The sequence below is a fragment of the Neovison vison genome, chromosome 5 (genome assembly GCF_020171115.1).
Source record: "Neovison vison isolate M4711 chromosome 5, ASM_NN_V1, whole genome shotgun sequence".
Classification (NCBI taxonomy): Eukaryota; Metazoa; Chordata; class Mammalia; order Carnivora; family Mustelidae; genus Neogale; species Neogale vison.
Genome location: NC_058095.1, coordinates 38,507,318 through 38,533,223, shown reverse-complemented (window position 1 = coordinate 38,533,223; position 25,906 = coordinate 38,507,318). Strand labels below are relative to the sequence as shown.

General features: G+C 60.4%; 1 protein-coding gene across 1 annotated transcript; it reads right to left on the bottom strand.

The window, feature by feature from the left end:
- On the bottom strand, positions 1 to 25,906 carry TSPOAP1 (TSPO associated protein 1). The gene is made up of 31 exons (XM_044248597.1): positions 24,537 to 25,906; positions 23,633 to 23,740; positions 23,218 to 23,346; positions 22,455 to 22,634; positions 21,730 to 21,915; positions 20,438 to 20,515; positions 20,268 to 20,351; positions 19,963 to 20,052; positions 19,658 to 19,780; positions 19,302 to 19,406; positions 18,003 to 18,053; positions 17,556 to 17,576; positions 16,618 to 16,822; positions 15,824 to 15,996; positions 14,535 to 14,650; positions 14,142 to 14,251; positions 10,261 to 11,091; positions 9,969 to 10,120; positions 9,242 to 9,613; positions 8,938 to 9,156; positions 8,409 to 8,591; positions 6,974 to 7,834; positions 6,257 to 6,356; positions 6,011 to 6,165; positions 5,240 to 5,408; positions 4,792 to 4,863; positions 4,353 to 4,385; positions 4,051 to 4,154; positions 3,895 to 3,966; positions 3,560 to 3,670; positions 1 to 1,145 (listed from the first exon to the last, which is right to left on the bottom strand). Exons 1-31 carry the CDS (start codon positions 24,864 to 24,866, stop codon positions 966 to 968), a joined length of 5,703 nt encoding a protein of 1,900 aa, XP_044104532.1. The 5' UTR covers positions 24,867 to 25,906; the 3' UTR covers positions 1 to 965.

Below are 25,906 nucleotides of genomic sequence, written 5' to 3'. Positions count from 1 at the left end.
GGTTTTGTGAAAATAGACTTTATTATAATAAAATGTCTTTTTAAACAAATGCCCCCACCATTCCATACCCCTGGAGACGGAGGCAGGGGGTGGGGGTTCGGTCGAACGATCTCCCACCACAGTGAAGGAAACATGCAGAGACACTCACCCGGCCACAGGGTTAGAGGGGTTGGTGAGGGTCAGGGTGGAGAGCTGTCTACTCCACTCTGAACAGGGGATGTATGAAAACACCTGCATAAATCTGTCCTCTTCCCTAGCCCCCAGACTCTGACAGGGACCAGAGGAGAATGGTGCAAAAGAGAAATTGAATCCGATGAGCAAAATAAGGCATACCCAACTCCTGCTTTCCGCCCCGCTGGCCCCCAGGTCTTTGAGGGGGTGGGGCACACAGGGGCCAGGAGGTCAGGTGGCAGGGAGGAGGGGTGGAGCACTATGGAGCGGGGGAAGGCCCGCTTTGGCATGGCCTTTCTCCTTCCTGGGCCTGTGCGGTAGAAGCGACGTGGACGAGGCTGGACCGAGGCACTGAGTATGTACATATATACAGGGTTCTGCCCCACCGGCCCCCTGGAAGGAGGGGCTCCAGGGAATCCAGTGCAAACTTGCCTTCAGGGGGAGGAAGACTTAACGGGATAGCCAGAGCCATCAAGAGAGGGGAGGACCAAAGAAGGGACTAGCAGAACGTGGCAGGAAAGTAGGCTGAGGTGGGCGGACTGGGAGTCACAGGTCCTGGTTGTGACTGAGGTGCTCGGCCACCTTGACCAAGTTTCTTCCTCGTTCCGCGGCTCAGTTTCCCCTCCTGCATCCAGAGGACGCATCCTTGAGAACCAGCTCTGACCTTCACCGAGTCTCTGATTGCCGTCCAAGTGCCACAGTGTCAACTCAGAAGAACGGGCGTCCGGGGCCCTACCCTCCCAGTGATCTGGGGGCCCCAGGTGCTGCTTCTGCCTGCAGGCTGGGCCACAGCATCACTCCTTCTTCCCAGAGCCCAGTTTCCTCAGGAGCTGCTTTCCCTTGGAGAGGAGATCCCACACCTTCTCGCTTGTGCCCTGTGCACCCCCCAGCTGAACCATGGGGAAGCTGCCAGGGCCAGGGGCCCAGGGCCAGCCTCTGGGCACCGGGGGCCCTTGAGTTGAGTGGGCCCAGTCCTGGAAAACGAGAGAAAAGGGGCAAAGTCAGGGCCTGACTCCCTGTCCCAACCGAGTGCTTACAGCCCTCTGCATCACAGACTATGGTCAAGAACCACAGCCCTCACCACCCACCCTTGCCCCGCAACAGAGCTCAAAGAGGCCAATGCGTGCGATGCTGCTGATGAGCGCTGAGCTGGGAGTCAGAAGGGACAAGGTCCAGATCTGCTTCCAGAACCTGGGCAAGGCCTTCCCCTTCTCTGGGTCATCTCTATAGGGTACTGGGCTGACAGAGCTCCGGAGTCCTTGGACCTGCCCCTTGGGATGGGTGTCCCCAGTGCCCCCACGTCAGCCCCTCGCAGCAAAGGGAGCAAGGACCAGGACCACTTAGGGACAGCCACCTGCCCCGTGGAAGGCAGTTCTTGTGCCGCCTCACAGACAGCAGAGGCGGACCCCTGGCCCCATCAGGGAGTGGAGGCAGTGCCCACTCCCTGAGGAGGAGATGAGAACTGTTCTTTAAATGGTCTCTGAGAAGGCTGTTCTTTAAATGGTCTCTGAGAAGGCTGCAGGGGGCCTGGGCCAGAGGGCATCTCTCAGGGCCCCTCACGAGCTCCGGAGGCTGCCATGCCGCTTCTGTTAGCATTTCTCCCTTATGAAACTCCTCCAACCTCCACTGGCAACCGCAATGGGCTCCCCTTGCTCCAGGCCCACCCAGACCGTGCCATTAGGGGCCTAAAGGACAGGGTGAGTAAATAGGACGGCCACCAGGATGCCTCCCTATCTCTGCTCCCCATTCCCACATCCCTACTGTGACCTCCTGTGTCTTGGCCAGCCCATGTGTTCCCCACCCCTGCCCCCCACTCCCCTTCCTCAAACCGCACCCCCTACTTGCCAGAGCCAGCCACTGGAGCCCAGGCCAGTGGCAGGGGAGCTGGTTGCCCAGCCTGGGGCCACTCCACCCAGGGCTCTGATGATGTGGCAGGGCCTGCCCCCAAAGAGGTCTCTTGGCACCTAGAAGTCTAAGCGTCTACTGCTAACCAGCCGGGGCTGGTAGCCAACCAGAAAGCCCCGGGTTCTTCCCACTCCTTCCCAGGGTTCCTCCTGTAACATCCCAGGAGGGAGGAATTGCTGGGGAAACAACTGAACTGGGTCTCTGAACCCCAGAGATGAATGATTTGGGGTTATCTATGGATTTTGTTTAAGCACCCCCCTTCCCCGCCTTTTATTCCCTCCAACAGAGAAAATTGAGAATTAGAAGTAAAATCATGCATCTGACCCCCCAACAGGACATGATGCAGAGGACAAGGGCAGAGAGACTATTATTACTGGTGACATTGCTGTATCATGCCTCGGTCACCAATAATAATCACAATATTATAAGACCATAGTCATATGGTATCATAATATACTGAGGAGTCACGATATGGCTCGGACACAATCTTCTATAGCTGCAGGAGCTATAGAACACGAGCGGTCCCCTAACACGGGGCAGGGAATGCTAAAATGACATGTATTCCCGTAACAGCTGGCACTGCCCGGAGTAAAGGCAGGGGGAGGGGACGATGATCCTACACCCAGATCTGGCTCAAGGCAAGATCTCCCTCGCGCATCCCCTGGGAGAGAGAAGAGCCAGGTTGGCTCCAGTAAGCAAGACAAAGGAGCGCTATCTGATGATGGTGATGTAAGGGGCAGGGACTCACAGGAACAGAGGGGGCCAGCCCCCCACTTACACGTTGCTCTCTCTATATATCTATCTCCATCTAGCACTGGACTCGTCTCCTCCTCGTTCTCTGAAGAACAGGGAACAAAGAGAGGAGATGGGTTACGGACTGACCCACATGCTCCCTGCCCAGGCACCAGATCACCCAGCTCTCACGAACTGGAACTCTGCACGGCCTCTGCCTTTGGAAATCCTAGAGATGGGAGTGCAAGGTTTCCCGCTGGGGCCTGGCCTCCTCCCCCACTCCCTGCCTTGTGAGACTGGAACGTAACTGTATTCTACCCACTGCAAAGAGAAGGAGGCTCTAGGAACAAGGACCCGGGATGCTGGGCCCTGCTGGGCAATTGTCTTTAAAAGGCACCTGGGAGGGAGACAGACCCAACAGGGTGGGAAGTTCCCTGAAACCAGGTTATGACTAGCTAGAGGTGTGGGGGCCAGGGGTCCTTTTCCATGAGGTCCCCTCACCTACATCAGCAAGGGGGTGTGGGCAGCTAGGTCAGATGGGCCAAGGGTCAGGGTCACAGCCATCATTTCTCTGCGGAGAGGGGCACATACTGGGAGGGAGCTGGCCCTGGCTGGGCTCTCCATGGTGGTTTCAGCCTGGGCACAGTGCTCATCTGCTCCCCTCCCATGACACTGTCCTGGTCCCCCCACCCCACCACTCTGGCAGGGTACAGCCCCAGCTGCTGAGCTGGGAGCCTAGCTCCTCACTGACCTGGCTCTCAGCCTGGGGTGTCCCAGGCTCCCTGTCGGAGCTGCTCGCCTCAGGCCCAGGGCCCTCCAGGAAGTTGGATGGAACCAGGCCCCTCTGTCCATTGAGTTCCCCCTGGGGAGGAGATGCTGGTGAGACTTGAGCCCAGGAAAGAGGCCACAGCCCCACCCCCTTGGCCCCGGAGCCCCTGGGGAAACAACGTGAGATCAATATCATTGTTACCAGTGACTCAGCCCATTCCTCCGGGCTTCCTTCAGGAACCCTAGCTCATCCCCTTCCCTAGCTCTAGGAAGCCCTCCCTGAAAGGGCGGGTGAGGGGCATATCCCAAAGTTCTCACATAGTAGAAACCATCATCGTCCATGTCCCCGAACACAGTGATGATGTCCCCAGCCCGGAAGGGCAGCTCTGCCTGTGGAGAGCCCAAGAGGAGGTGTGAGCCCTGGGCAGGTGCTGCCACCACCTCCCTGGCTGGGCTCCCTCTGTGGGTCCTCACCTCCACGTCCATGTTGGGGGAGCTCTCCCGGGGGTTGTAGTCAAAGGCAGCCACCATGGTTCGGGGAGATTTCAGGCTGGCAGAGGAGACGTGCTGGATGTGGCCTGCAGAGGGAAAGGGGGAGAGGCCTAGGGACTCTCTCTGGACTGCCCCCTACACCATATTGCCCACCCCCCATACTGGAGGCCTGCTGATCCCATATTCACCACCTCTCCACTAGCTGCAGCCCCTGGCAGGAGCCCGGAAGCACCACCCAGCCCCACATCTTTCCCAGTGTCCCCAGCACAGGACCAGCCCCTCACCTGCACAGGGTTGGGCAGCGTTGTCCGCCTCAGCTGTGGGGAGAACATGCGAGTGAGCCCTGCCCCTTGCTGCCCTCCTCATCCCAGGCTGGGGATGGACCAGGGCAGGCAGTGTGCCCAGCGTCACACAAAATGTTCCGAGAGCGGAGCCAAGCCCTTTGGGTCTGGTTGTGAACTAAGACCCAGGAAAGTTAAGTGACTTGCTCCAGGCCAAGTAGAATTTGCAGTCGGGTGCGATCTGGAGCAGAGGTCCCAGCAGACCGCTCCCTGCTCCCATTAAAAGGGAGACCCCCAGTGGAGGGAATGGATGTGGATGAAGGTCTGCCCTAATTCCTTTTACCTGCTCAAAACGCCGCCTGTGTCTCCCCAGAGAGCCCAGCAGTGCCCCCCACCCCCACTCATCCCCACAGGCCCCGAGGGAGAAGGGGGTCTCACCCACCTTTCTTGGAGCGGCGGGGCTTCGGGGGAGGCCCAGCTGTGCGGGCCGTAGCGTAGACAAAGGGACCATTCCCTGATCCAGAAAGGCAAGTGTATGTAAGAAAGAAACTGAGGCAGGGGAAGGGGAATAGGATAGTGACTCTGGAATCTCCTCTTTGATCTGTGCCTGGCTTCTCCTGCTCAAGTCTCTGAAGGGCATTCCTCTCCCATTCCCAAACTGCAGCATCTGATCTATGTGGCCCCGCCCCTCTGCAGCAGACCCCTGCTCCACGCGGCAAGCCTGCTGCTGGGGCCACACTGGCCTCAGTCTCTGCAAGGCTGCAGGCTCTGCTGGACTCTGCATGGATGAGGCTCCCGGCCACCCTGGACATACCAATTGCTCAGGAGGGGCTGAGTTGGAGGTGGGGGGTGGGTAGGGGAGGTAGGTACGGGACAGCCGCAGGTCATACCTGAGCCTTCAGAGAGCACATCCGGGGACAAATAACCACGCTGGAACAGCTGCTGTCTCTCCACGGGGCTGTCCACAGCCACCTCGGCCACCATGTTGCAGGGGACGTAGCCCATGCGGCCGTCACCCTCACCGCGGTAGAAGCCGTCGGCATCCTTGTCCCCAAACACCTGAAGGAGAGACCAGTTGTCTCGGGAGGCCAGGGCAGCTTGCTCCCTGGGGCCCAGGCCCTGAGCTCCGCAGCACCCCACTCAGGATTGCAGAACGCTCTCCCTTGTGCGGGCTGTGAACCGGGAAACGGGGAAAGAACTAAGAATAAGAATCAGAGGGATGAGAGAAGATGGCCCTTTTCACATGCACGTCACTCACTGTCTGCACATCCGTTCCCCCAGCCCACCCCTGACTAGGTCTCTGTAACCTCAGAGCAACGGCAAAAAGCCTTCAACAAACATCTGGAGACCCAGCAGAAACTGTACCGCTAACAGCAGCGGTTATTAGCCTGTGCTGTGTGCCGGGCAGCTGACGTCCTCTGCGTGTACTGAACCTGAACCTGACCCTCGACTGCCTCTGTGAGGCAGACGTGACCATTATCCCCAATTTACCAACGAGGAAACCGAGGCCCAGAGCGGCTGGTTCATCTACCCAAAATTGCACAGCTACAAGCAGCAGAGTCATCAATTGGCTCTGGAAGCTGTGTTCTCACCCACACAGGCTAGGACACCTCCAGGACAGGAGAGGTGAGAGAACCGGGGGCCCGCAGTAAGTCAGTCACCTTCAGGATCTGGCCCTCCCTGAAGGGGAGCTCCTCTTCCCCAGCATCAGGGTTGGGTGACATTGACACAGGGTCATAGTCAAACAGAGCCACGAAGACCCTGACAGGCAGGTCCCGGTAAACCAGCGCTTCCTCTGGGGGGCTCCTCAAAGGGGCTGTGGAGACAGAAAGGACCATAAGCTCTGGCCAAAGGGTCGGGTTAGGAGAGGTCCTCTCAGCCCAGCCCGGCGCCCATCAGACGCTCACCCAACTCAGTGGTGCGTGCCCTGGGGGCCTGGACCCCTCTCCGTGGGGGGCCCCTCCGCCCAGAGCCATCCTGCCCTCTGGGCTCTCCCGTCTCTGTTGCCTGCAAAGAGAGGGCAACAGACAGCAGAAGTGAGCCACCGGCCCACGGATGGGCAGTGCAGCAGGGGCAGGCCCCCGCGGATGCCCCCCAGCTCTGCCCCATAGCACAAGCAGCACAGCCGAGCGGGGGCACAACATTCCCCTCCTGGAGCCTTGGCCAGTCTTGCGGAGACTTCGGACACCCCAGTGGTGGGAAGAAGGCGGGAGGGGAGACCCTGGCTCCAGCCAGCCCAGCAGATGAGTGCAGTTAGAGGGGACTAAGGTCAGCTCTGGGAGCTGGCGGAGGAGCGTGAGAGAGACGAGCCCCTTCTCAGGGTCAGTGTCCGGAAGACATAGCTAAGCAGAGAAAAGGGCCCCCCTGCCCACAGGCGGTGGGGGGCTGGCTGGCGGCAATTGGCGACTAGCGGTCCCAGAATATTGTGCGTCCCAGTTCCGGTCAGCAGAAGCAGCAAAGCAGTGGAATGTGGGTGGGAGGAGGAAGGGGAGGGAGCCCAGAGGCCCAGCCCCACCTCTGCGGATGGAGGCGGCAGCGTGGAATGGGAGCGGCTGGTGGGCAACAAGCAGAGCCACCAGGCGGCAGCAGGCAGGGGGCTGCCAGGGTGGGGAGTGGGCACGGACCCGGGACGGCGGCTCCTTAGCTCTGCCAGTCGTACTGCGGCCTCTCCGCTCTGGCTCCCCCTTCTCCCAGACCGAAAGGCGTGGGTAGGGGTTGGGGCCCGAATTAGCCTTCAGAGGCCCCCTGGACCTTCCTGTGGGGGCTGTGCCCCAGGACTCCCCATCTCCGAGGGAGCAGGAGCTGGTGATGCTGACGCCCCCACTGCCTGCCTCCTGCTCGTCCTCAGAATCATATTCGATGCTGATCTCCAAGCACTTGGAGGAGAGGCAGCTGGCCAGGCTAGATTCTGGGGCCCGGCCACGGGAGCACCTCCGGGAAGGGGGCGGCCGCCCTCTCCCACCAGTATCTGGCACACCCCTGGTCCCCTCGCCCACAGGGGGGCTGCCCCTCTCCCGTGTGGGGCCTGGTCGTCCAGAGGCCTGGGGCCCATTGCTGAGAAGTCGGCTGCAGTGTTCACGGGGATCTGGGGACCGCCTGCGGTTTGGGGGCTTCTCGGGGGAGCCACTTCCTCGCCTCCGGCTGGTTCCGCCCACTAGTCCAGGCACGTCTTCCAGGTGGTCCCCAGCCCTGCAGGGCTCTGGTGACAAGGGACACGGGCCGGGTCCTCGAGGCTGACTGCTGTCACAGCTCAGCCCCAGTGCTGCCGGCTCAGGTGGGCCCGGGTTTCGGGAAGAACAGCCTGTCCCTGGCCTTTCCTCGTCTTCCTCGTCCTCCTCCTCGTCTTCCTCGTCCTCCTCTTCCTCCTCCTCAGGGATGCTAAAAAGCTTCTTGCTGCAGAACTGCTGGAGGGGCAGCTCCAGGATCTGCTCCAAGATCTCCTCGTCGCTGTCAGTCTCACAGAAGGGCTCAGGCTGGGACTGGGGCTGGGGTGGAGGAAGGGCAGCAGGGAAGAGAGGTTCGTGGGAAGAGGAGAGAGCTGTGACCTTGGTCCTCCAATGAGGGCAGGGGTTGCAGGGAACCCCAGAGCCCTCCCTCAGCTTCCATCAAGGGGAAAGACCAGAGAGGGGACTGGCCCGAAGCCCCGCAGCACAGCCAGAGCACAGCCAGAGGAGGAACTGGGGAACACACCCAAGGAACAGGCTGCTTGGATGCTGGGGCCCGGAGGCACGGAGCGACGGGGAGCAGAGTGCTCCTGTAACAGCAGAGAGACCTCCCCAGCCCTCCCTGGAAGCTCCCAGCAGGGATCTCAGATGGCTGGGGCTCTGCATGTGGTGAGCAGGAGAAGGGGCAGAAGAGAGCTCCTCATCCTCTTTCTTCCCAGGAAGGCAGAGGCCAGTCCTAAGCAACTTCCTATAAACTGCACGGGACAGGGCCCAGGCCACACACCTAGAATGTTGCTGGCACTCCGTGGTGGCTGGAGCAGCTGCTGGCCCGGGGGTGGTGAGAGGCCCCGGAACCCGAGGGCTAGGGCCCACCAGCCCCTCCTCCCCCCATTACCTTGGCCCCATTCTCCCTGATGCTGTGGCCAACAACCTGCTTCTGGAAAGAACAAGTCGTAGAACCCAGCTCCTCTCCCTCCTCTTCCTCCTCTTCTTCTTGAATGTCTGAGAGATCTGAGTTGCGACCGTGGTCCACAAGGGAGTTCACCAGACGGCCCCCGAGCTCTGCTGCGTCCTCCCTCTGCGAGAGGTGAGACAAAGAAGGGGAGAGGGAAGGGTGTGAGGAGGCACGGGGGGCTCTGGAAGGGTCGGCCCCAGCCAGAATGACGGGGGTCCCTTGGCAGAGGGGGGAGAGGGTCATGTCCCAAATGGGAGGTGTGCACGGGGTGGGGGTAGGGAGGTGTGGGGAGAAGAAGGATAGTAGCCAAAAGGAAGAGACATCTGGGAAAATGAAGTGAAAAAGCAGCAAACTTGGAGCGTAGACCAGAGCAGAAAATAAATGGAGAGGACCCCCCAGATTTGGGCTGGCAGAGGCAGGGAGGCAGGCTCCAATTCTGAGATGGCCCAGAGTGTCCCCAACCCCGTACCTCAGCCCTAGGCCTCGGCCCAGATCCTGTGTCTCCTCCAAGGCAGGCCTCAGCACAGGTCACCTGCTGGGCCAGTGCTCCCTGGCTGGAGCAGGGTGCCCGGAGAGCATCTTCCTTGGCCAGTGGCAAAGCTGCAGGCTCAGGAGCTCTCGCACCCGCCGTTGGCTCGCTGGCCCTCCCATCCTCTGAGGCACCCAACACAGCTGCTGCAGTCTCCTTCTGGAATGGCAGGCACTGAGAAAGGGCCCAAGCCCTAGGCCTTTCTCCCAGCCTCCCCTTGCTCCCCCCTCCCCCAGCATGGTACCTGAGAGCAAGATACTATGGTCTCCTCCTCGTGGGATCCTTTTGGTGTCTCTCTGGCAGGGGGGCCCCCAGGGGGCTCGCGAGTTCCACATGAGTCAGGGTGCCGGAGGGGTGAGCTGGGGTCTCCAGGCCCAGGGGAGGCTGGAGCAAGGGGTAGTCTGGCCTCGGAGCCTGGCCGCGGTGAGGGGCAGGAGACGGTGACTGGCAGGCAGGCAGCCACCAGGGCCGGGGGGACAGGAGCTGGAATGGAGTCGGCGGACTCGCCGTGGGGCGACATGGTGCGCACGGTCACCTTGCTGCACACCTGCAGCAGCTGCAGCTGGGACAGCTCCACCAGCACGCTGCCCGCCGTGGGTGAGGCCACCTCCATGATCTGCAGGGTAGAGGGGACGTAGCTGGGGAATGGAGGCCATAAGGGCCACATGTCAGGACACGAGGGCAGCAGTGGCCATTGGCGTCCTGACAGGCATTGCCCGGTGGCCTTGGTGCATCTCCTCTCACTTACCACCACCCCTGGCCGCAGGGCCCCGTTGGTGGCATGCTTTTTGAATTGTAGTCACCTGCTACCAAAGCCTGGGCCCTCAACCAATCTGCTGGCTCCATGGCGCCCACCTGCCAGGGGCAGGGCACCTGTGTGCCAGGCTGGGGAGACTCAGCCTCTGAGTGCGGCAAGGAGAGGCCCCCATCCTATTCCCAGGGCACAGGGAGGCAGAGTCCCCAGGCCGTACCTTCTGTCCATCGGCATAGATGGCATAGCCTGTGACCCGAACGCCGTTGGAGGTGCCGGCAGCGTCGATGGTTACTGGGAGCCAGCTGATGACCACGATGCCAGGGGAGGGTCCCGGCTCAATCTGCACATCCAGGGGGGCATCGGGTGGGCCTGGCAGGAGGAGGGCACAAGACTCAGCGATGCGGGCACTCACCTCGAGATAGCAGCCTAGTTGGCACACCCCCATTACGCCCACAGCCCCGCCTTCTGGGTGCTCCAGACAGTCCAAGTCTGAGCCCCAGGCTGCCTACCTGCCGGGAGCGTGGTAAACTGCAGGGTGGCAGCCCGCTGCTCTGGCCTCTCCCAGCCTGGTCCCCGGGACTCTCGAGGTGGGAGTTGAGCCTCTACTCGGGCCTGATAGAGGGTCCCAGGCCGCAGATGGCAGAAGGTGGCCCAGTAGGTGCTGGGGCGCGCAGGGGGGCACTCTTCCCCATTGAGGTAGACAGCATGGGCCAAGTTGCTGTTGCCGGGTACCCAGGTGATCTCGGCAGACGTGGCCGTCAATCGGTGGACCCGCAGCTGGCTAGGTCCCACCCCGGCTTGGGTACCCACCACCAAGCAACAGCGCAGAGGGTCAGAGCTGCCCTGGCTGGTCAGGGCCTGCACAGAAACATGGAGGGGCCCGGCCCGCAGGTCCAGGTTCTCAAGCACAGCCTTGGGGGGCACCCCTGGCCCCAGGGCCTGACGCAGCTCCCCATTCACGCAGATATGGTAGCCCCGTAGCTCCACGCGCTCAGGAGGTGGCTCCCAGGCCAGCACCACACTGTGGGCAAGCTGCCTGAGGACCACCAGGCTGCGGGGGTAAGGCACAGCAGGGGACCCACCCAGGCCCTCGGGCTGGGGGCTCAGACTGAGCTCGTCCCCTACAGCCTCGTCCTCGGGTCTGGGCTGGCTGCGGCCCCCACTGCTCTGGCCCCCGCTACTGCCGCCACCCCCTCCTCCGCTCAGGAAACTGAGTTCAGGGCCTGAGCTGTGGGACAGATCGGCCAGCTCCGGAGGGAGGGAGGTCAGGAGGTCATCGTCGGACACACGCTCTACAAAATTGGAAGGGACCAGGCCCCTTCGGCCATCCATGAGCTCCCCTGGCAGAGGGAGGGCAGGGAAGGGGAAGACAGAGAGGAGGTAGAGAAAAACCAGTCCAATAAATGCATTTTAGCTTTGGTTAGTGCATGATCTTAAGCATTTGACTCAAATCAACATTTATCTGTGAGCACTTTTTAAAAGACAAGAACAGTCAACAGTAGGGAGTTCTTGCTAATATTCCCAGGAGCGAGAACAGCCCCGTGAGAGAGGACAGCGCTTCTTAAATTTTAATGCGCATCGGAATTGCCTAGAGATTTGTTAAAATGCAGATTCTGACTTAGTTAGGTCTGGGCGGGGCTGTCAGTCTGTATTTCTTTTTTTTTTTTTTTAAATATTTATTTATTTATTTATTTGACAGAGAGAGATCACAAGTAGGCAGAGAGGCAGGCAGAGAGAGAGGAGGAAGCAGGCTCCCTGCCGAGCAGAGAGCCCGATGCGGGACTCGATCCCAGGACTATGAGATCATGACCTGAGCCGAAGGCAGCGGCTTAACCCACTGAGCCACCCAGGCGCCTGTCTGTATTTCTAACAAGAGCCTAGGCGGTGCTAAGCTGTCAGAGAATGTCCCTTTTCTGAGATGTGTGCTGAACCGTGGGTAGGCAAAAGGTCGCCATGTCTCCAACTTGCTTTTACCTCATTTCTCTTTTTTAATCTACGGATGGACAAAGCAAATATGACAAAATGTTAACAACCGTTGAATCTAGGTGGTGAGGATATAGGTGTTCACCATATCATTCTTTCAACTTTCAGTGCGTTCGAAAACGTTTCTACTACCAAGGCCGAAGGAGTGGGGACGGGGCGCCCTTCAACTTCCCTTCGTGGAAAACTGAACTCCTTGAAGCACCACCTGGTCAGGGCAAGGGAAGGAATTCTAGGGACAAAAGACCTAAGTGCTAGAGAAGATTCCCCTGCACATTCTAGAAGAGATGAGGACCCACCTCAAGCTGGGGGCCTAGGAGCATGACTGGCGGCCAGTCCAGGCAGTGACCCAAGATAGGTTCTGTTACCTTCTGCACGTTCCCCTGAACACGTGACAACAGAGGGATGCCCAGGAAGGAGGAAACTGGGCACACAGCGTGTCAGGTCACAGCTAATTCGGGAGAAGGGAGAGGGTTCCCAGGGAACAGACAGGCTGGGGGCTGCTGGGCCTTATTTGGAGGAAGGGGAAGTAGGGGGCTGAGCTTAAGGAAGAGGGTGTGGAAGAGGAAAATGGGCCTGAGCATCAGGAGAGCCAGTGAGTTTCCCCAGCCTCCTCACTCTCTGCTCATGCTAGGAGTGAGAGAACGTAAGGAAACCTGAAGAAACAACAGCGCCTTCCAATGACTTAGATACTGTAAGCACTTGGAGTGGGTCGACTGGTGACCTCCCCAAGACATGTCCACATCCTAATCCCTAGAGCCTGTGGCTGTGACCTTATCTGGGAAAAGCACCTTTGTAGATGTAATTAAGTTCAGCAGCTTGAGGAGAGATTGTTATAGATTACATGGATGGGTCCTGAATCAAATAACAAGTGTCCTTCTAGGAGACGCACAGAGCAAGACACTGAGTGAAGAGGAGGAGGCAATGGAACTGCAGAGGCAGAGACAGGGGTCACGTGGTCACAAGTTACGAAACCACCGGAAGCTGGGAATGGGGAATGGAGTCTCCCCAGGGCCTCTAGAGGGAACGGGGCCCTGCCAACACCTTAATTTCAAATGTCTGGCCTCTAGGAGTGTGAGAGAAAGCATTTCTGCTTGTTTTATGTTTTGTTTTTTATGTTCTGCATTGTTTTATGCCAGCCAGCGTGTAACCTGGTCTGGCAGCCTGAGGACATCAGTATAAGCACTGACGCTAAGAAACGGGATGGGAAAGGTAGGAGGCTTCGCACCAAGCAGACCCACTGCCCAGAAAGGCTGGTGCTGGAGCCCCAGCCAGAGCCAGGTCCCAGTTCCCAAGGCTCAAACCTCGGGCAGCGGTCCAGGCGGCACCAGGCATAGACAAAGGCATCACTTAGCTAAGTCTGTTAGGGGTGGAAGCAGGGGTGGGGGGTGGGGAGAGGGCATCCTGGGCCCAGCTGTCTCCAGGCCTTTAAGTCTATCCCAGATGGAATAGTTCCAATTCTAATAATTTGTGGTTAGTTACTATTTTGTGTTTTGGCTGCCCCCCTCCAAGAAAAGGTATGGGCTCTGAATTTTTTTCACTTTTAAAAAGCGTTTTTTTCTGGGAAATATTTAATCCCACTTCTGTTATGCACATCTCTGGGGAGTTCAGCTCTTCACCATCATTCACGGCAGCTACTCAGGGACCAGCCTTTGGGCCCGGGGAAGGGATGCTGAGCGGGCTCGAAGCCCCAGCCTTCCAAACCCCAAGCTTTGGGCCTTGCGGATTCAGACCTGGCCTCTTTCCTAAATCCCCGTCTGTGGCTATGGCCCTCCCCCTGCCCTGCCTGCGCCACAACCCAGGCTCGGCAGGCATAGCGTCGTTCTCCCTGCCGGGCAGCCAGGACCACCTGGGGAGTGTCCGGAGACCATTTCTTTGGCAGGTCCTGCCCTGGTGTCCAGTCTCAGTCACGGGGCAGCTGCTCCATGGCCTGAGCTCCCAAAGAGCCCTGGAGAGCTGCCCTGAAGCCCACGCCCCACCTGGGCCTGGACACCTGCTGACTAGTTCCTAACTCTGTTTCCCAGACTCTGGACCCTCATTCCTCCTCCTGACACCGGCTGAGTCCAGTGTCAGATCTAAGCCACTCGCCCGACTCTGACGTCACTAGAGTTAGGCACCACCCAGCCCTGTCCGGTAGAACAAAAGCAAATTGACCCTGAATTCCCTGTGACGCCATCCAACATGCGGACGGCGGCAGGCCCTGTCCTGCCCTGCTTGAAGCAGATCTGCGGCCAGACCAGCTGCCCCCTTGCCTAGGTCCGTTCCCCAAGGGCTGCCTTTTAGCAGAGTCAGAAAAGTTCTGGTGGACAGAGCAGGCTGGGGAGAGGGTCTGGGGCATGGGGTGAGGGGTCTCTGGGAAGAAGAGCTTGAAAGCAGGGGGACGGACACAACAGCGCTGTTACCGTCCTACCTTCAAAAAAGCCATCCTCGTCCATGTTGCCGTAGACGTAGATGTACTCGCCAGCAGTAAGAGGAAGCTCTGCCTCTGGGTTTTCATTGGGGCCCTCGAACGGGTTGTAGCTGTTGAAGGAGGTGCGGAGAAGGAAGAGGACCTACAATCCGTCTTCGTGTCCCGTCTTCTCTCTCCCATTGTATGAGGTCTTTATGGTCCCTTGGTGGTCCACCATGAGCCAAGGAGAGTGCTTGCTGTGCCCACCCAGTCCAACTAGGCTGAGAGGACACGTCCAACCAGGACCCCCGTACCACTGCCACTACCTCCAGAGGCCTCTGTCTTCTTCACCTGGTCCCTTCCTCCCATGCACCTGAAACACTAGGGAAATGGGGAGCAGGGGGAGGCACCCACCTGTAGCGTGCTAGGAAGACCTGGATCCTGGCTCCTCCCCGGCTGCCCTCGGATGCTGCTGGGAGCAGGGAGACACTGTCTGCCTCCAGCTCCTCCACCTCACTGGCCGTGTCCACCTGTGGGCAAACAGAAGGGGCCAGTTGTCTTCAGGACCCAGGGCCAATGGCAATGCAGGCAGGTTTCCAAGATGAGCCAGAGGACCCACTGCTTCAAGAAGGGATAGAGAGCACCTGCCAGGCAAGGCCAGCAGCAATAAACCCTGATGTTTTCTGAATCAGCACCTGGGCCCAAAGGCCTGGCCGAGCCCCACTGCCCTGGCAAAGAGGAGTGAGAATAACCTGGATCCCTCCTGAGTTTTGGCCTCTACTGCATGGGCCCAGTAAGGTTGCTTTCCCCATCTGAGCAGAAGCCATCCAGCCACACCCGTGTGGGATGGGCGATCCATGGCAGTTTGTCTCTTTAAGGAAAAAACACAGAAAAGCACGCCAACTGGGGAGAGCTGGAGGCAAGGAGAGAGAGGCTGAAAAGTCCTTGCATGGAGGGTCCTGAGCGGGAGTAGGGAGGCCCCCCAACCACACCGCCAAAGATGGCACTGTCCTCCTTGCCCACAAGGGGGCAGTAGAGGCTGGACTGGGTTCTACCAGGTTCCACAACCACAGACGGCTGGGTGGCTCCTGACCTGCCGCCCTCGCCCCCCACTGCCACAGTTTCTGAGGTTTGGGAGGTAGAGAGAGGGACAAGGTATCCAGCACTTGATAATAAATGTGTGCCCTGCAGTAGTGCTCTTCCGTTTATTTTCTCATGTAATCCTCACGACAATACTACAAGGCAGGTTTTATTAGATCCCAAATCCTGACAAGGAAACCAAAGCCCAGAAAAGGTCAGAGACTCGCCTAAAACAGAGCTGGGAAGGGAATCCCAGAACCTGTGCTCTTTCCCACACAACCATCTGCTTGTGCCTCAGACACTCGCATGAACAGTCTCATTATATGGATCCTGGCGCCGAAGTGTCTCCCTCCATCCAGCTCCGTACTCTGGGGCCTCTCTGAGCCCCAGAGGGGCGGAGCTGGACAGCCCCTAAGTAGGGCCTGCAGGGACCCTGGAGGGCAGGGCAGCCTCCACCTGAGCTCCCTGCCCTTCAAGGAAGCCAAAGGCCCTTCTCTCCCAGGGCCTGGCTCCACTTCCCAACTTGCGACCCCCCGTGGCCAGCAGCCACCCCACTCCTGGGGACACCAGAGGAGGATAGGACCCCCCACCCCCTTCTCCCCCGGCCCCTCCGCAGCACTGACCTCAGGCGTAGGGCATGACTTGGGGCTGTTGTGGATGGATTCGGAGCGAGAGGAGTTGGAGAGGGACTCTGCCTTCTTGGCCGTCCTTCGGGGGACCCCGGTAACAGTGGTGGGGACAGGCTCAGAAGACTTTGGGGTGCAGCGCCCAGGGGAGCCCGGAGGGAGATCAAGGTCTAAAGAGAAGATGGCACGTGGTCTGTGGCCTGAGGAGGGACTAGGGAGCAAGGGTAGGGCCACTCGGAGAGGAGGGTCAGGGCCTCCATAGCCATGGTTCTAAGAGGGAAATATTTGGGGGAAACTTACTCCATGGAGGTGGTGGTGCTTTACATATATTATCTCACATGATCCTCACAGCAGCTTGATGAGGTGCTCTGAATTTTTCTGTCTTACGGCTTAGGAAACCAGAACGCACAGAGGTCTAGTGACATGCTCAGAATCATGTGGGCTAACAAGTGAGAAGGGCCTGGGGCCCCTGGGTCGGACTGACTCCCGGCTCAGCTCTTTGCAAGCCCATACTGCCAGCTGCTGATTCCTAGGGTCCAGCTCCAAGCCTTGACTGCAGAGTCTTGCTGGAGGAGAGGAGCAGTGGCCGAAATGCCTGGCCAGACTCCAGAAGAGCCTCTCCTAGGAGCTCATTTCTCCCCCCATCAAAGATTTGTTCTGGCCAGGCCTGGCTCTAATTTGCTGTGTGACTCTGGGTGAATTGTTAGCCTTCTCTGACTCCGAACGCTCTGCTCTATACAAAAGCTCTAGGCCTGGGGATTCCAGACTTATACCCCTGGGGTCCACCTTACCTTTGGGGCCAGAACCACGGCAGGGCTGGGGAGTGGAACAACAGCAGGGGGGTGGGGGGTGGTCCCCAAGGGTACTGTAGCCCAGGGCAGAGGTGAGTAGATCCAAGGGGCCGGGGTGCAGGCGGAAAGCTTGGAGCTCCTGTGCCAGGAGGCTGAAGCGCTCTGTTTGGGTGCGGCACTGCTCCTCCAGCTCTCGAACCCGGACCTGGGCCAAGACCTCCCATAAGCTACCAGGCCCAGCCAAGCGGCCGGTCCCATCCTGTGCCCTGTCCACACGGAAGGAGCCCACACTAGACCTCAGCTCGTATCCACCCAGCCCTAGGCCTGGGCACCAGCCCTCAGCCTGGTGGCCCCACTGCCTTAATGGTGAGGGTGCCTCCCACTCCAGGCAGTGGTACTTCCTGCTTCCAGCTGCTTCTAGGCCAAAAGGAATAGCACCCACTCCCCGCTCCACTGACAGTCCCTTCTCAGCTCTGCGGCTTGTCACCCTCCCACAGTCAGTGACCCAAATCCCTACCCTCAAGAGAGAACTCCCCCACCCCCCCCCACAGGAGCTAGGGACATCTTTGCGGCAGGAAGGAGCCATTTCTCAAGGAATTTTTCTCAGGTTTCAGGAGCACCCCAACATTTGGCACCTCTCCCCTGGCCAAGGTCAAGAGGAGCATAGGTTAGACCGGTGATGAACTTCCTTAGGGTCTGAGAGGCTAGGTTTTAGAGGAGGGACTGCCTAGTGTCTGCCAGGCGCTGTGGCAGGTCTGGGTCGAGGAGGTGACCCCCCCCCATCTATGCGTTCTTGGGTCTCTGCTACCAGTCACACCCTCCTCTGTTGGACATGAGAGCAGGGGCTACTTGGACCTGAGGAAGGAGACATAGCTCAGCCAGCCTGGAGAGGTATAGGGGAAGGGACAGCCCAGGGAGGATGGGGGTGGGGGGTGTACCTGCATGGAATCCAGGGTCGACTGTGGCAGGAAAGGAAAGCACAGAGGACAGGTTAGAATGGCTCACCCTGCGAGTCGCTGTGCAGAGAGGGAGGGAGGGAGGGAGAGAGGGCCCAAGTGGACACTACCTGGTCGGCTCCCTCGACTGACTGGGCAGTTCCTAAACGGAAGGATATTTCAGGGTGAAGGCAGCCTCTGGGGGTGGGTGGCAGTGGGGGAGACTGCTGCCCCCAGACCCAAGAGCCCCTGCCCAGCTGTGCCCTTGCCCAAAGTAGGCCAATGGTGGAGGGGGTTCCCAGGGCTCTGGAGCATTTAAGGGCCCTTCCTGCAACCCCACATCCCCCCCCCCCAACACACACACCTCCCAGAGTCCACTCCAGCTCTCCCTGAACTTCCCTGCCTTCCCCCCAACACTGGTGCTGCCGCTGGCCGCCTGCAAGACCCTACCTCCAGCAGCTGCACGGCCCCTTCATGTTCCCTCTTGGCTTCTGCCTGGGCCTGCATGGAGGAGGAGGCAAAATGTGGGAGGGGAAGGATGAGGAACAGGGGACAGGATAAAGGGAGAGGGATAGAGGAGGGGCAGCAAGGAAAAAGGGAGGGAAGAAAGAGCAGAAAGGTTGGGGGGAGGAAAGGGGAGCTGGGAAGGGGAAGGCTAAGGGCCACCAAACTCCCACCTCAGAACCATACCTTAGGTCAGAAGGTAATAGTGTCAAGGAGAGGGAGGCCTGACACGGCTTCTCTCTTTCTGGGACATCCACCCTCTGGGTTTACCTCCTACCTCTTGGGACGCTCCTTCTCAGTCTCCTTTACCTGCTCCCTGTCTTTTGCCCTTTTGGAATGTTAGGGCACGGGGCTGGGCCCCCCTTACACTCTTCACTCTCTCCCAAGGGGTCCCATCTAGTCACACGACTGGCCACATCGATGACTCCATAATCTTCATGACCAGCTTCCCCAAGATTCCAGACCCGTAGGTCCAACTGTCTACGGACACGTCCACTTGTATGTTTTTAACACACAACCCAAACTTAGCCTAAAGCGAAGTCAGAACTCAGTACCCCCTAACTCTCACATCTGTGGCCCCTTCATCCTTTGCCTCCTCAGGCCTGTTCCTCAGGGGCTACTCAGCAAATGGCTGAAAACCGCAGGGGGTGCTACGAGAATCCTATGGAGTCTTGTCAATTCTAGGTCCAAAATATATTTCAAGTCCTCCCCTTTTCCACCTGCCCTGCCTGCGCTTTAGCCCAGGTGGACATCCTTTCCCACCTGCAGCAGCCCTGACACCCGACCGACCACCTGCCTCCTCGCCCACTCCCCAACCACTCCGTGGAGCTGCTCAAGTGATCTGATTCTTGCCTATTCCTGGGGTTCTAGTCTAGCCACACTGCTCTGGCCCCACACTCTTTCCTGCCACAGGACATTTGCACTTTGATTCTCCCACCTGGAACACTCTTCGGTGGGCTCCTTCTCAACCTTAAGGTATTAGAGGTCTTCCGTGCTGCCCTCTCTAAAGTGGCTCCTGGCCCCATCCCGGTCATGTCCCCCCTGGGCCCGTCAGTGACGAGGTTCATCTCACTCGAGCATCTGCTTATTTGTTGACTGGTCTGGGACCTGTTCTTTCCCCACCACTGCTGCCCAGTGCCTGGCACAGAACATGGCACTCAGTGGGTGTTCAGTAAATGCTGCCTGGATGAGTGGACAACTGAGGGCTCCAGCGGCCTCCCAGCCTTCCCTGCCCCCTGCTCCCACCTGCTGCAGCCTCCGGACCTCCTCTTGCTTCTCCTGCAGGCTGAGCCGGGCCTGCTCATGCTCCACCTCCAGCTGCTGCCTCCGCTGGGCCACCTCCCGCATGTGCTGAAAGACAAGAGGTCAAGGCCAGGGCCCCCCCTCCACTATTCCTGTAGCTCTACAATGAGAGAGCCTCAGACCCTATGGGTTCCAGTACCCTCTGTTAAAAAGGAAACCAAGACCAGAGAAGGGCAGGGGTTGGCGGTACCAGGACTGGACCTCAGACCCCAGTGCTCCACACGGGGCACATTCGACCATCCCATTTACTCCTTGTACCAGAGTCGGATACCCTCCTCCGACTTCCGCTGCCTCCTCACCTTCAGCACCTGCTCCAGGCTCTCCAGCTTGCTCTGCAGGCCCTGGCTCCTGCGAAGGGCCGAGTCCCTCTCCTGCGTCACCCCCAGGAGCTGGCCCTTCAGCTCTGCATTCTCCCACTCCACCTGGAGAAGGGGCAGGGGCAGGGGCAGGGAGCCAGGTGTGTCAGCCTTGTCCCAGCAGCTCCCTCACCCAGGGGACAGTGCCCTTCACACTCAAGCCCAGTGTGGTGGGGAGAGGGGACCAGGGCTGGGGACCAGGGTTCCAGCAGAAGCCCAAGTCCCACTGCAATGGGCAGAGCGGCTACCTGCTCCTTTTCCGTGGCTCTCCCACTGAGCCGAGAGTTCTCCTCCACAAGGCGGGCATTCTCGTTCTGGGCTTCTCTCAGCTGCAGTTCCTGAGAGACCGGGGGAGCTTTGGGGAGGGGGCTCGGCGCCCACACACCTCCTCACCCCACACAGAGGACCTGGCCCTCCCAGACAAGGCCTTCCTCCCCCACCTGGACCCTGTGCCAGGCAGGGCAGAAGAGCCCCGAAGGACAGGAGGGGCGAAGGCAGAGGTGAGAGGGAGCCCACCACCTGGCTGGACTCCGGGAGGCCCCTGGGAGCTTACCAGCTCCTCACATCTCCTCTGCTTTTTCCGGGCTTCCTGTTCCAGACTCTCACATTTCTTTCGCTTCTTGCTGAGCTCTGACTCCTGTGGGGTCAGAACCAAGGGCTCCTCATGTGGAAAGGCAGACCTGCCCACAACTGGTTGCCTCGAGCCCTTGACCTGGGACTTACCAGCTGCTGCACCCTCTGCTGTCTCTCAGGCTCCCCTAGGACAGCCGGTGGGTTCTCCACATCCTCCTGGGGCGTGGCCTGGAAATGCCCAGGGATGGGGGCTGGCACCTGAGAACAGGGCCCCAGGGCAGCCGGCCCCCCTGTCCGGCCTATGTGTGGCAGGCTCCCACCCCATCTCACAGTCAGCAAAGCCATCCCTGCTCCAGAAGGGAGAGTGACTGCTGCCTACACACAGCTCCGGCTCACGGGGGAGGGCAGACGCGGCACCCCTGTGTCCTCTAGACATACTGCTTCAAGATCCTGAGACCCGTGTGTGCCCTGGGAGATGGGTCCCTTATCCAGGCCAAAGCTTTCCCTTTTTAGCTTCCAACAGCAGCCCTGCGCTGCACTCAATAACCGTCCCGGGTGTCCTTCAGTGACTGGCAGAGAGCTAGGAGACCGCCTGGTGCCCCCAGGGATGTGGTGCTCCCTGAGCTAGGAATCCTGGACCATCGGCGCCCCGGCTCTGCCTAGAGCACTGCAGGCCGGGCCAGACCCTCTTCCTAGCTTCCCCCCAGCCCGCCGCGCCGCACCTGAGTTTCTCTGTGCCGACTCCAGGGGAGGGCAGCTCCTGGCGGGAGGGGCCTCTCGCTTCCTGGGCTAGGCAGAGGGGCTTCTCCACCTGTGCGAGAAGCGCTCCACGCCCGGAGGCCTTGGTCGCTGTGGAGCCCCTTCTCCCACCCCTCTTGCCAGAACGAGGGGAACCTAGGTGCCGCCCAAGTAGAGAGGATGGAGAGGAGCCAGACCTCTAAGTTCTGGGGGTCCGGAGTAGGGTCCCAAGCCCTCGCGACAGCAGCTGCCGAAGCCCAGCGCCCAGGGAGGGTTGCCCGTACGTGGAGCCGAGGCGGACGCACCGCCGCCCCCGGGGGGCCGGAGCCGGGCCTGGCGGACCAGGCCGGTGCTGACGGGGGCGTCCCCGCGCTAGGGCGGCAGCGGGAGGCGGCGGCGCGGGCTGGGCCCCGGGCCGCTGCCAGGGTAACCCGGGATTTGCGGCTGGGCCGTACCACTGGCTGCGCGACAGGGGCGACGGGGCGCAGGCCTGCGGAGGGCGTACCCCGAATGGCCGGGGTCGGCGCGGCGCAGGTACCGGCGACCCTCCCCTCCGGGGTCCGGAAAGCTCCCTCGGGCCTTCGGAGAGCGCACGCCACTGGCGGGTCCTCTGGGCTCTGCGCGCCGGTGCCGGGGGAGATCCCGGGGCCCCCCCACCCCCATCTACATCCCGCCCCCATACTTGCCCCGGCGCGGGAGCTCACCTCTCCCGGGGCCCCCGGGGCGGGAGCCCCTACTCTGGCTGTGGCCGCGGGGCCGGAGGGCCGGATTGGCCGGGGCGGCTCCTGCTGGTTGCGCAGGGCGATCTGCCTCTGCAGCCGCAGCACCTCCCGCTGGGACTCGCGCAGCAGGCGGTCGAAGTCCCGCACGTGGAGCCACTGGGGGCCCTCCTGGGGTTGGTGGGGACAGGGAGGGGAGTCAGGCCTAGCCCTGACCGCCCGGGGCTAGAACCCGCCCTCCACCTTGCTGGAGGGGCTCCGACGCGCGGAAACGTGCAGACCCTCCCCTGCGTACATGCCTGGTCATAGGTACATGCTTATCCGGCCACATGCTTCCGCGAACCCGTGTGCAGTCACGGTAACTCATTTACTGGGCACTCACGGTGTGCCCGGCACTGTGCTAAATGCCTTGTGAACATCGCTTCACGCAAGTGTGAGGTATGTGTGGATTAATACAGCGAGACCCGCTGGCCTACAGCCCGAAGCCTGGAGCACAGAGATTCCCAGGTCTGGGACTCGAGGCTCCACCCCCTTCGGCTCAGGCTCCTTCTCCCCGCTCCCACCTGGGCCGTTGCCAGGGGAACCTACTCCCCAGCAGCTTCCACCTTCCTGCTTCATTTGCATCTCATCAACATCTCGTCCACATCCCACAAGCCAGGCAGGCTGCCCCCGTGTAAGGCTGATGGGGAAGGGGTGACCGGGCCTCGCACCTTGCCAACCAGGGTGAGCCTGGCCTGCAGCTCCCTGCACTCCCGCTGCAAGGCAGCAATCTGCTTGTCCTTAGCCAGCAGGGCGCTGGCTGTCTCACTGAGGTCCCGGGCTCGCTGATGGGCCAGGGCCTTCTGGCACAGCTCCAAGCTGGCCCCAGGACGGGGCATGGGGGCACTCACCTGGCCAGAGGAGGGGTAAGGCCAATGGTCATCTGAGGATTGGGACACAACTCCCCTCCTCAGCTCCTCTCAACGGAGGGTTAGGATGAAAACCTGGAAGTGTGGCCTCCTGCTTATCCCCTGTATTGGGGGCTTTAGGGAAAGGCTAGCCTCACTTGACTCCATCCCAGCAAATCCTCAGACAGGACTGAGAGGGTTAACTCCACATTCTAGTTGAGGCCCAAAGGATGCTGCTAATTCAGGGCTGCCACTGTCATGGGTCTTCATCCCTGCCCCCACCAGCTCTGCACCCAGAGATGAGCTCAGCGGGAGGCTGCAGCCAGCAACAGCACGTGGTAATCCAGAAACCTGCTCCCTGCCTCTTCAGGAACTCCCCGCCCAGCCCTTCCCTTCCTCCCGTAACTCCAGAAACCTGGCCTCCCAGCCCAGCCAGCATTTGCTCTTCCTACCCCTTGGCCCCCCCGGATTCCTGCTTCCTGGGTGTTAGGAGTCCACACCTCCTAAGGCCCACTCCCTCAGACCTGGTCGGGCTTCCCTCTCTCCCTGGTCACCCGGCCTCCATCCAGCAGCCTCCCAGCCTCACCACCTTCAGGTTAGTCTCCTGCAGCTTCCGGGCCCTCTCCTCCAGGCGCTTGGCAATGACCGCCAGCTCGGCATTCTTCCGCTTCAGCCTCCGCACCTTCTCCTCTGTCTCAGGGAAGCTGCTCTTCCTCTGACAAGGGGTCAGCCAGAATTGGGGCATGTTGGGAGCACCCCCACGGACCCAATCCTAACTGTCCAGGACTTGGGTTAGACCCCTGGGTTCACAGTGGGGTACTCGGCAACTCTAGATTGGGGTTCACTCTCTCTGGGTCTTGGGATCATATCCCCTCCAGGTAGCCCTCACTTGGATGGAGAGTTTATGGGATGGGGAGGCTGCTGAGGCAGAGGGCTGGGGTGTCTGAGTCTGCCTTCCCCCAGCTCCAACCAGGACTCAGGACTTGCTTTCCAAGCCTCACCAGCATCTGATTTTCCTCCTTAAGGATGGCACAGCGCTGCTGCAGCTCCCCCAAGGCCCTCAGCAGCTCCAGATCAGGCCTGTCCCCGCAGCCAGTGTTCAATTTGCCCTGGCACAGGGAAGGACAGAGCATGGCACCTCAGGAACACACCCTCCCTAGCCAAAGCCCTCCATATGGAAGCATCCTGCCTGCCAGCAGTCTAGGGAGACATGGAGATGAGAAGGTTCTCCTCCTATGTCCCAGGCCTGTCAGAGATGAGCTTAGGAGACCCAGAGGGGGCCCACACTGGCCTCCTCCATCCCTGGTCCCCTCTCTGCTAGTCCCGAGTTCTTTCCGTCTTTGCCCATCTCTTCCTGGGAAATGCCATCTCGAGCTCCCAGCCCCACCCCTCCAGGCTCTTTATGGGCCCTGTGTCCCCTTCCTTCTCCCAAAGCCCTGGTCCTTCCATCTTCTATAGGAGGTTGCTCACATCTACCCCAAGCCTTGTCCTACCTGACTCAGCCCAGCACTGAGCCCCATCCCCTGAATCTGCTTCCTCTGAACTCTGAGTCCACCACGTACCTCCACAACCCTCACCACCCCCACCCCCCAGATCCTCCAGCCCCCAAGGACAGAGACTTTCGGAGGATACATAGACCATCAGAGAGAGAGACCCCAGAAAGAAGGGGTAGGGGCAGGGCCAGATGCAGCAGACAGGCAGAGAGTCAGAAGGACAGACATGGCAAAAAATGGAGCCCCTGAGATTCCTGCCCAGTGAAGGCATGCCACACAGTCACAGAGGGACCCCCAGACAGACAGGCTAGGAGAGGAGATGCAGGCCGTGGGGTGGCATATAGTGCCCAGGCTGGAGGGCATCACGAGAGGCCCGACCACGTAGACCCCAGCCCTCCCCAGCCCCCCGTACCTTAGGAAGAGCCTCCACCTCCTCGTCCTCCCGCCTTGGGCAGCTGGGTCTGGAGCTCACTGCTTGGTGCCTCAGGCCGGGCAGCCCAGTTTTGGTTCCTTCGGGTTCAGTGCCCCCCATCGCCCCGGGGCTCTGGGCTCCCTCAGGCTGGGAGCTCTCCTCAGGCTTCAGCTCTCCACCCTGCAGAGCTGCTGGAATGTCAGCAATGCTTAGGGTCCTGCCTTCGGGGTCGCTCCCCTGGCCCGGAGTCCAGGTCTGCCAGGCGGGCAGAGCCCATGGCTCCATGGCTCTGGGGTCCCCCAGCCGTGGGAGGGGTGTCAGTTGCTCCATGATCCTGCCGAGGGGCCCCAGGACCCAGGCCGGGGGACATCACCCAGCCAAGCAGAGGGGCCGGCGAGGGTCATGCCAGGCCAGACCCCCCTCTTCTCCGAGCTCCTGGCTTCACCGAGGCTCCATCCGAGGTTGGCCGTTCTTCCTCACCCACAAAGGAGGCTGCAGGAGTCGAAGCTGCCAGAGGCGAAGCTAGGGGTAGGCGAGCTATGTTTGCTCGCGGCTGTGTGTGCGCCGGTGTATGGAGGAGCGAGGGTGTCCCCGTGGGGGCAGGGAGGGTGTGCAGAGGCCACCAGCAGCAGCGCCTGGGGGAAGGTTGGTGTGTGTCTCCAGCTTGGTGTGTCTGGGGCAGCGCTGCCCTGGATGGGTTTGGAGGACGGATGCCCCCGCCTGTGCGTGTCGGGGTAGTGGTTCTGCGTGTCACTGTCTGTGCCTGTTTCAGAGTTACCAGTTGTTTCTCCGTGTGTGTGTGGGGGTGTCTGTGTTGCAGGGCTGTGGCAGCGTGTGACGCTGTCACTGGTTGTATCTGAGCAGCTCAGTGCTGTGCAGCTGTGTGCATCGCTGTCATTGTGTGTCCGTCAGCGTCTGCGAGTCTGGCCATCCATCACGACCCTCAGCCTGGCTGGGGTGTGCAGGAGCAGCGGGGGTGATCCTCAGCCGTCCGCTGTGGTCCTTTATCTCCTGCCCCTCTCTGCTGCTGCTCTCCTGCTCGCTGGGCAGTCGGCTGGTCCTAAGGAGGCCTGGGTCGGTGGGCCGCTTGCCTCATAGTCTCTGTCCCTGCTGGCCTCAGCTCCAGGGACTGCAGGGGTCCGCTACAGCCCAGGAGCCCCGAGATGGTGGGCGCAGAGGAGGGCCGAGTCTCAGGATGGGGGGGGTCGAGCAGGGGAAAGACAGCCCTCCCCTCCCCCTCACTGTTTTCTCCCGCCCACCAATAGGAAGTCGGCTGCTAGTTTCCATGGTGATGGCGCTGGACTGGTGGGCTGGACCAGCAGGCAGGGTCGGGACAGAGGGAAGAGCTTCTTCCTCGCGGGATCCCAGCC

Excerpts from the sequence above, each read along its gene's own strand:
- TSPOAP1 (XM_044248597.1), bottom strand. The coding sequence starts at position 24,866 with ATGGAGCAACTGACACCCCTCCCACGGCTGGGGGACCCCAGAGCCATG. Across the intron at positions 22,635-23,217 it reads AGGAGACTAACCTGAAGGTG|GTGAGTGCCCCCATGCCCCG; the intron begins GTGAGGCTGGGA and ends TCCTCTGGCCAG. Across the intron at positions 8,592-8,937 it reads GGCCGAGGCCTAGGGCTGAG|AGGGAGGACGCAGCAGAGCT; the intron begins GTACGGGGTTGG and ends CACCTCTCGCAG.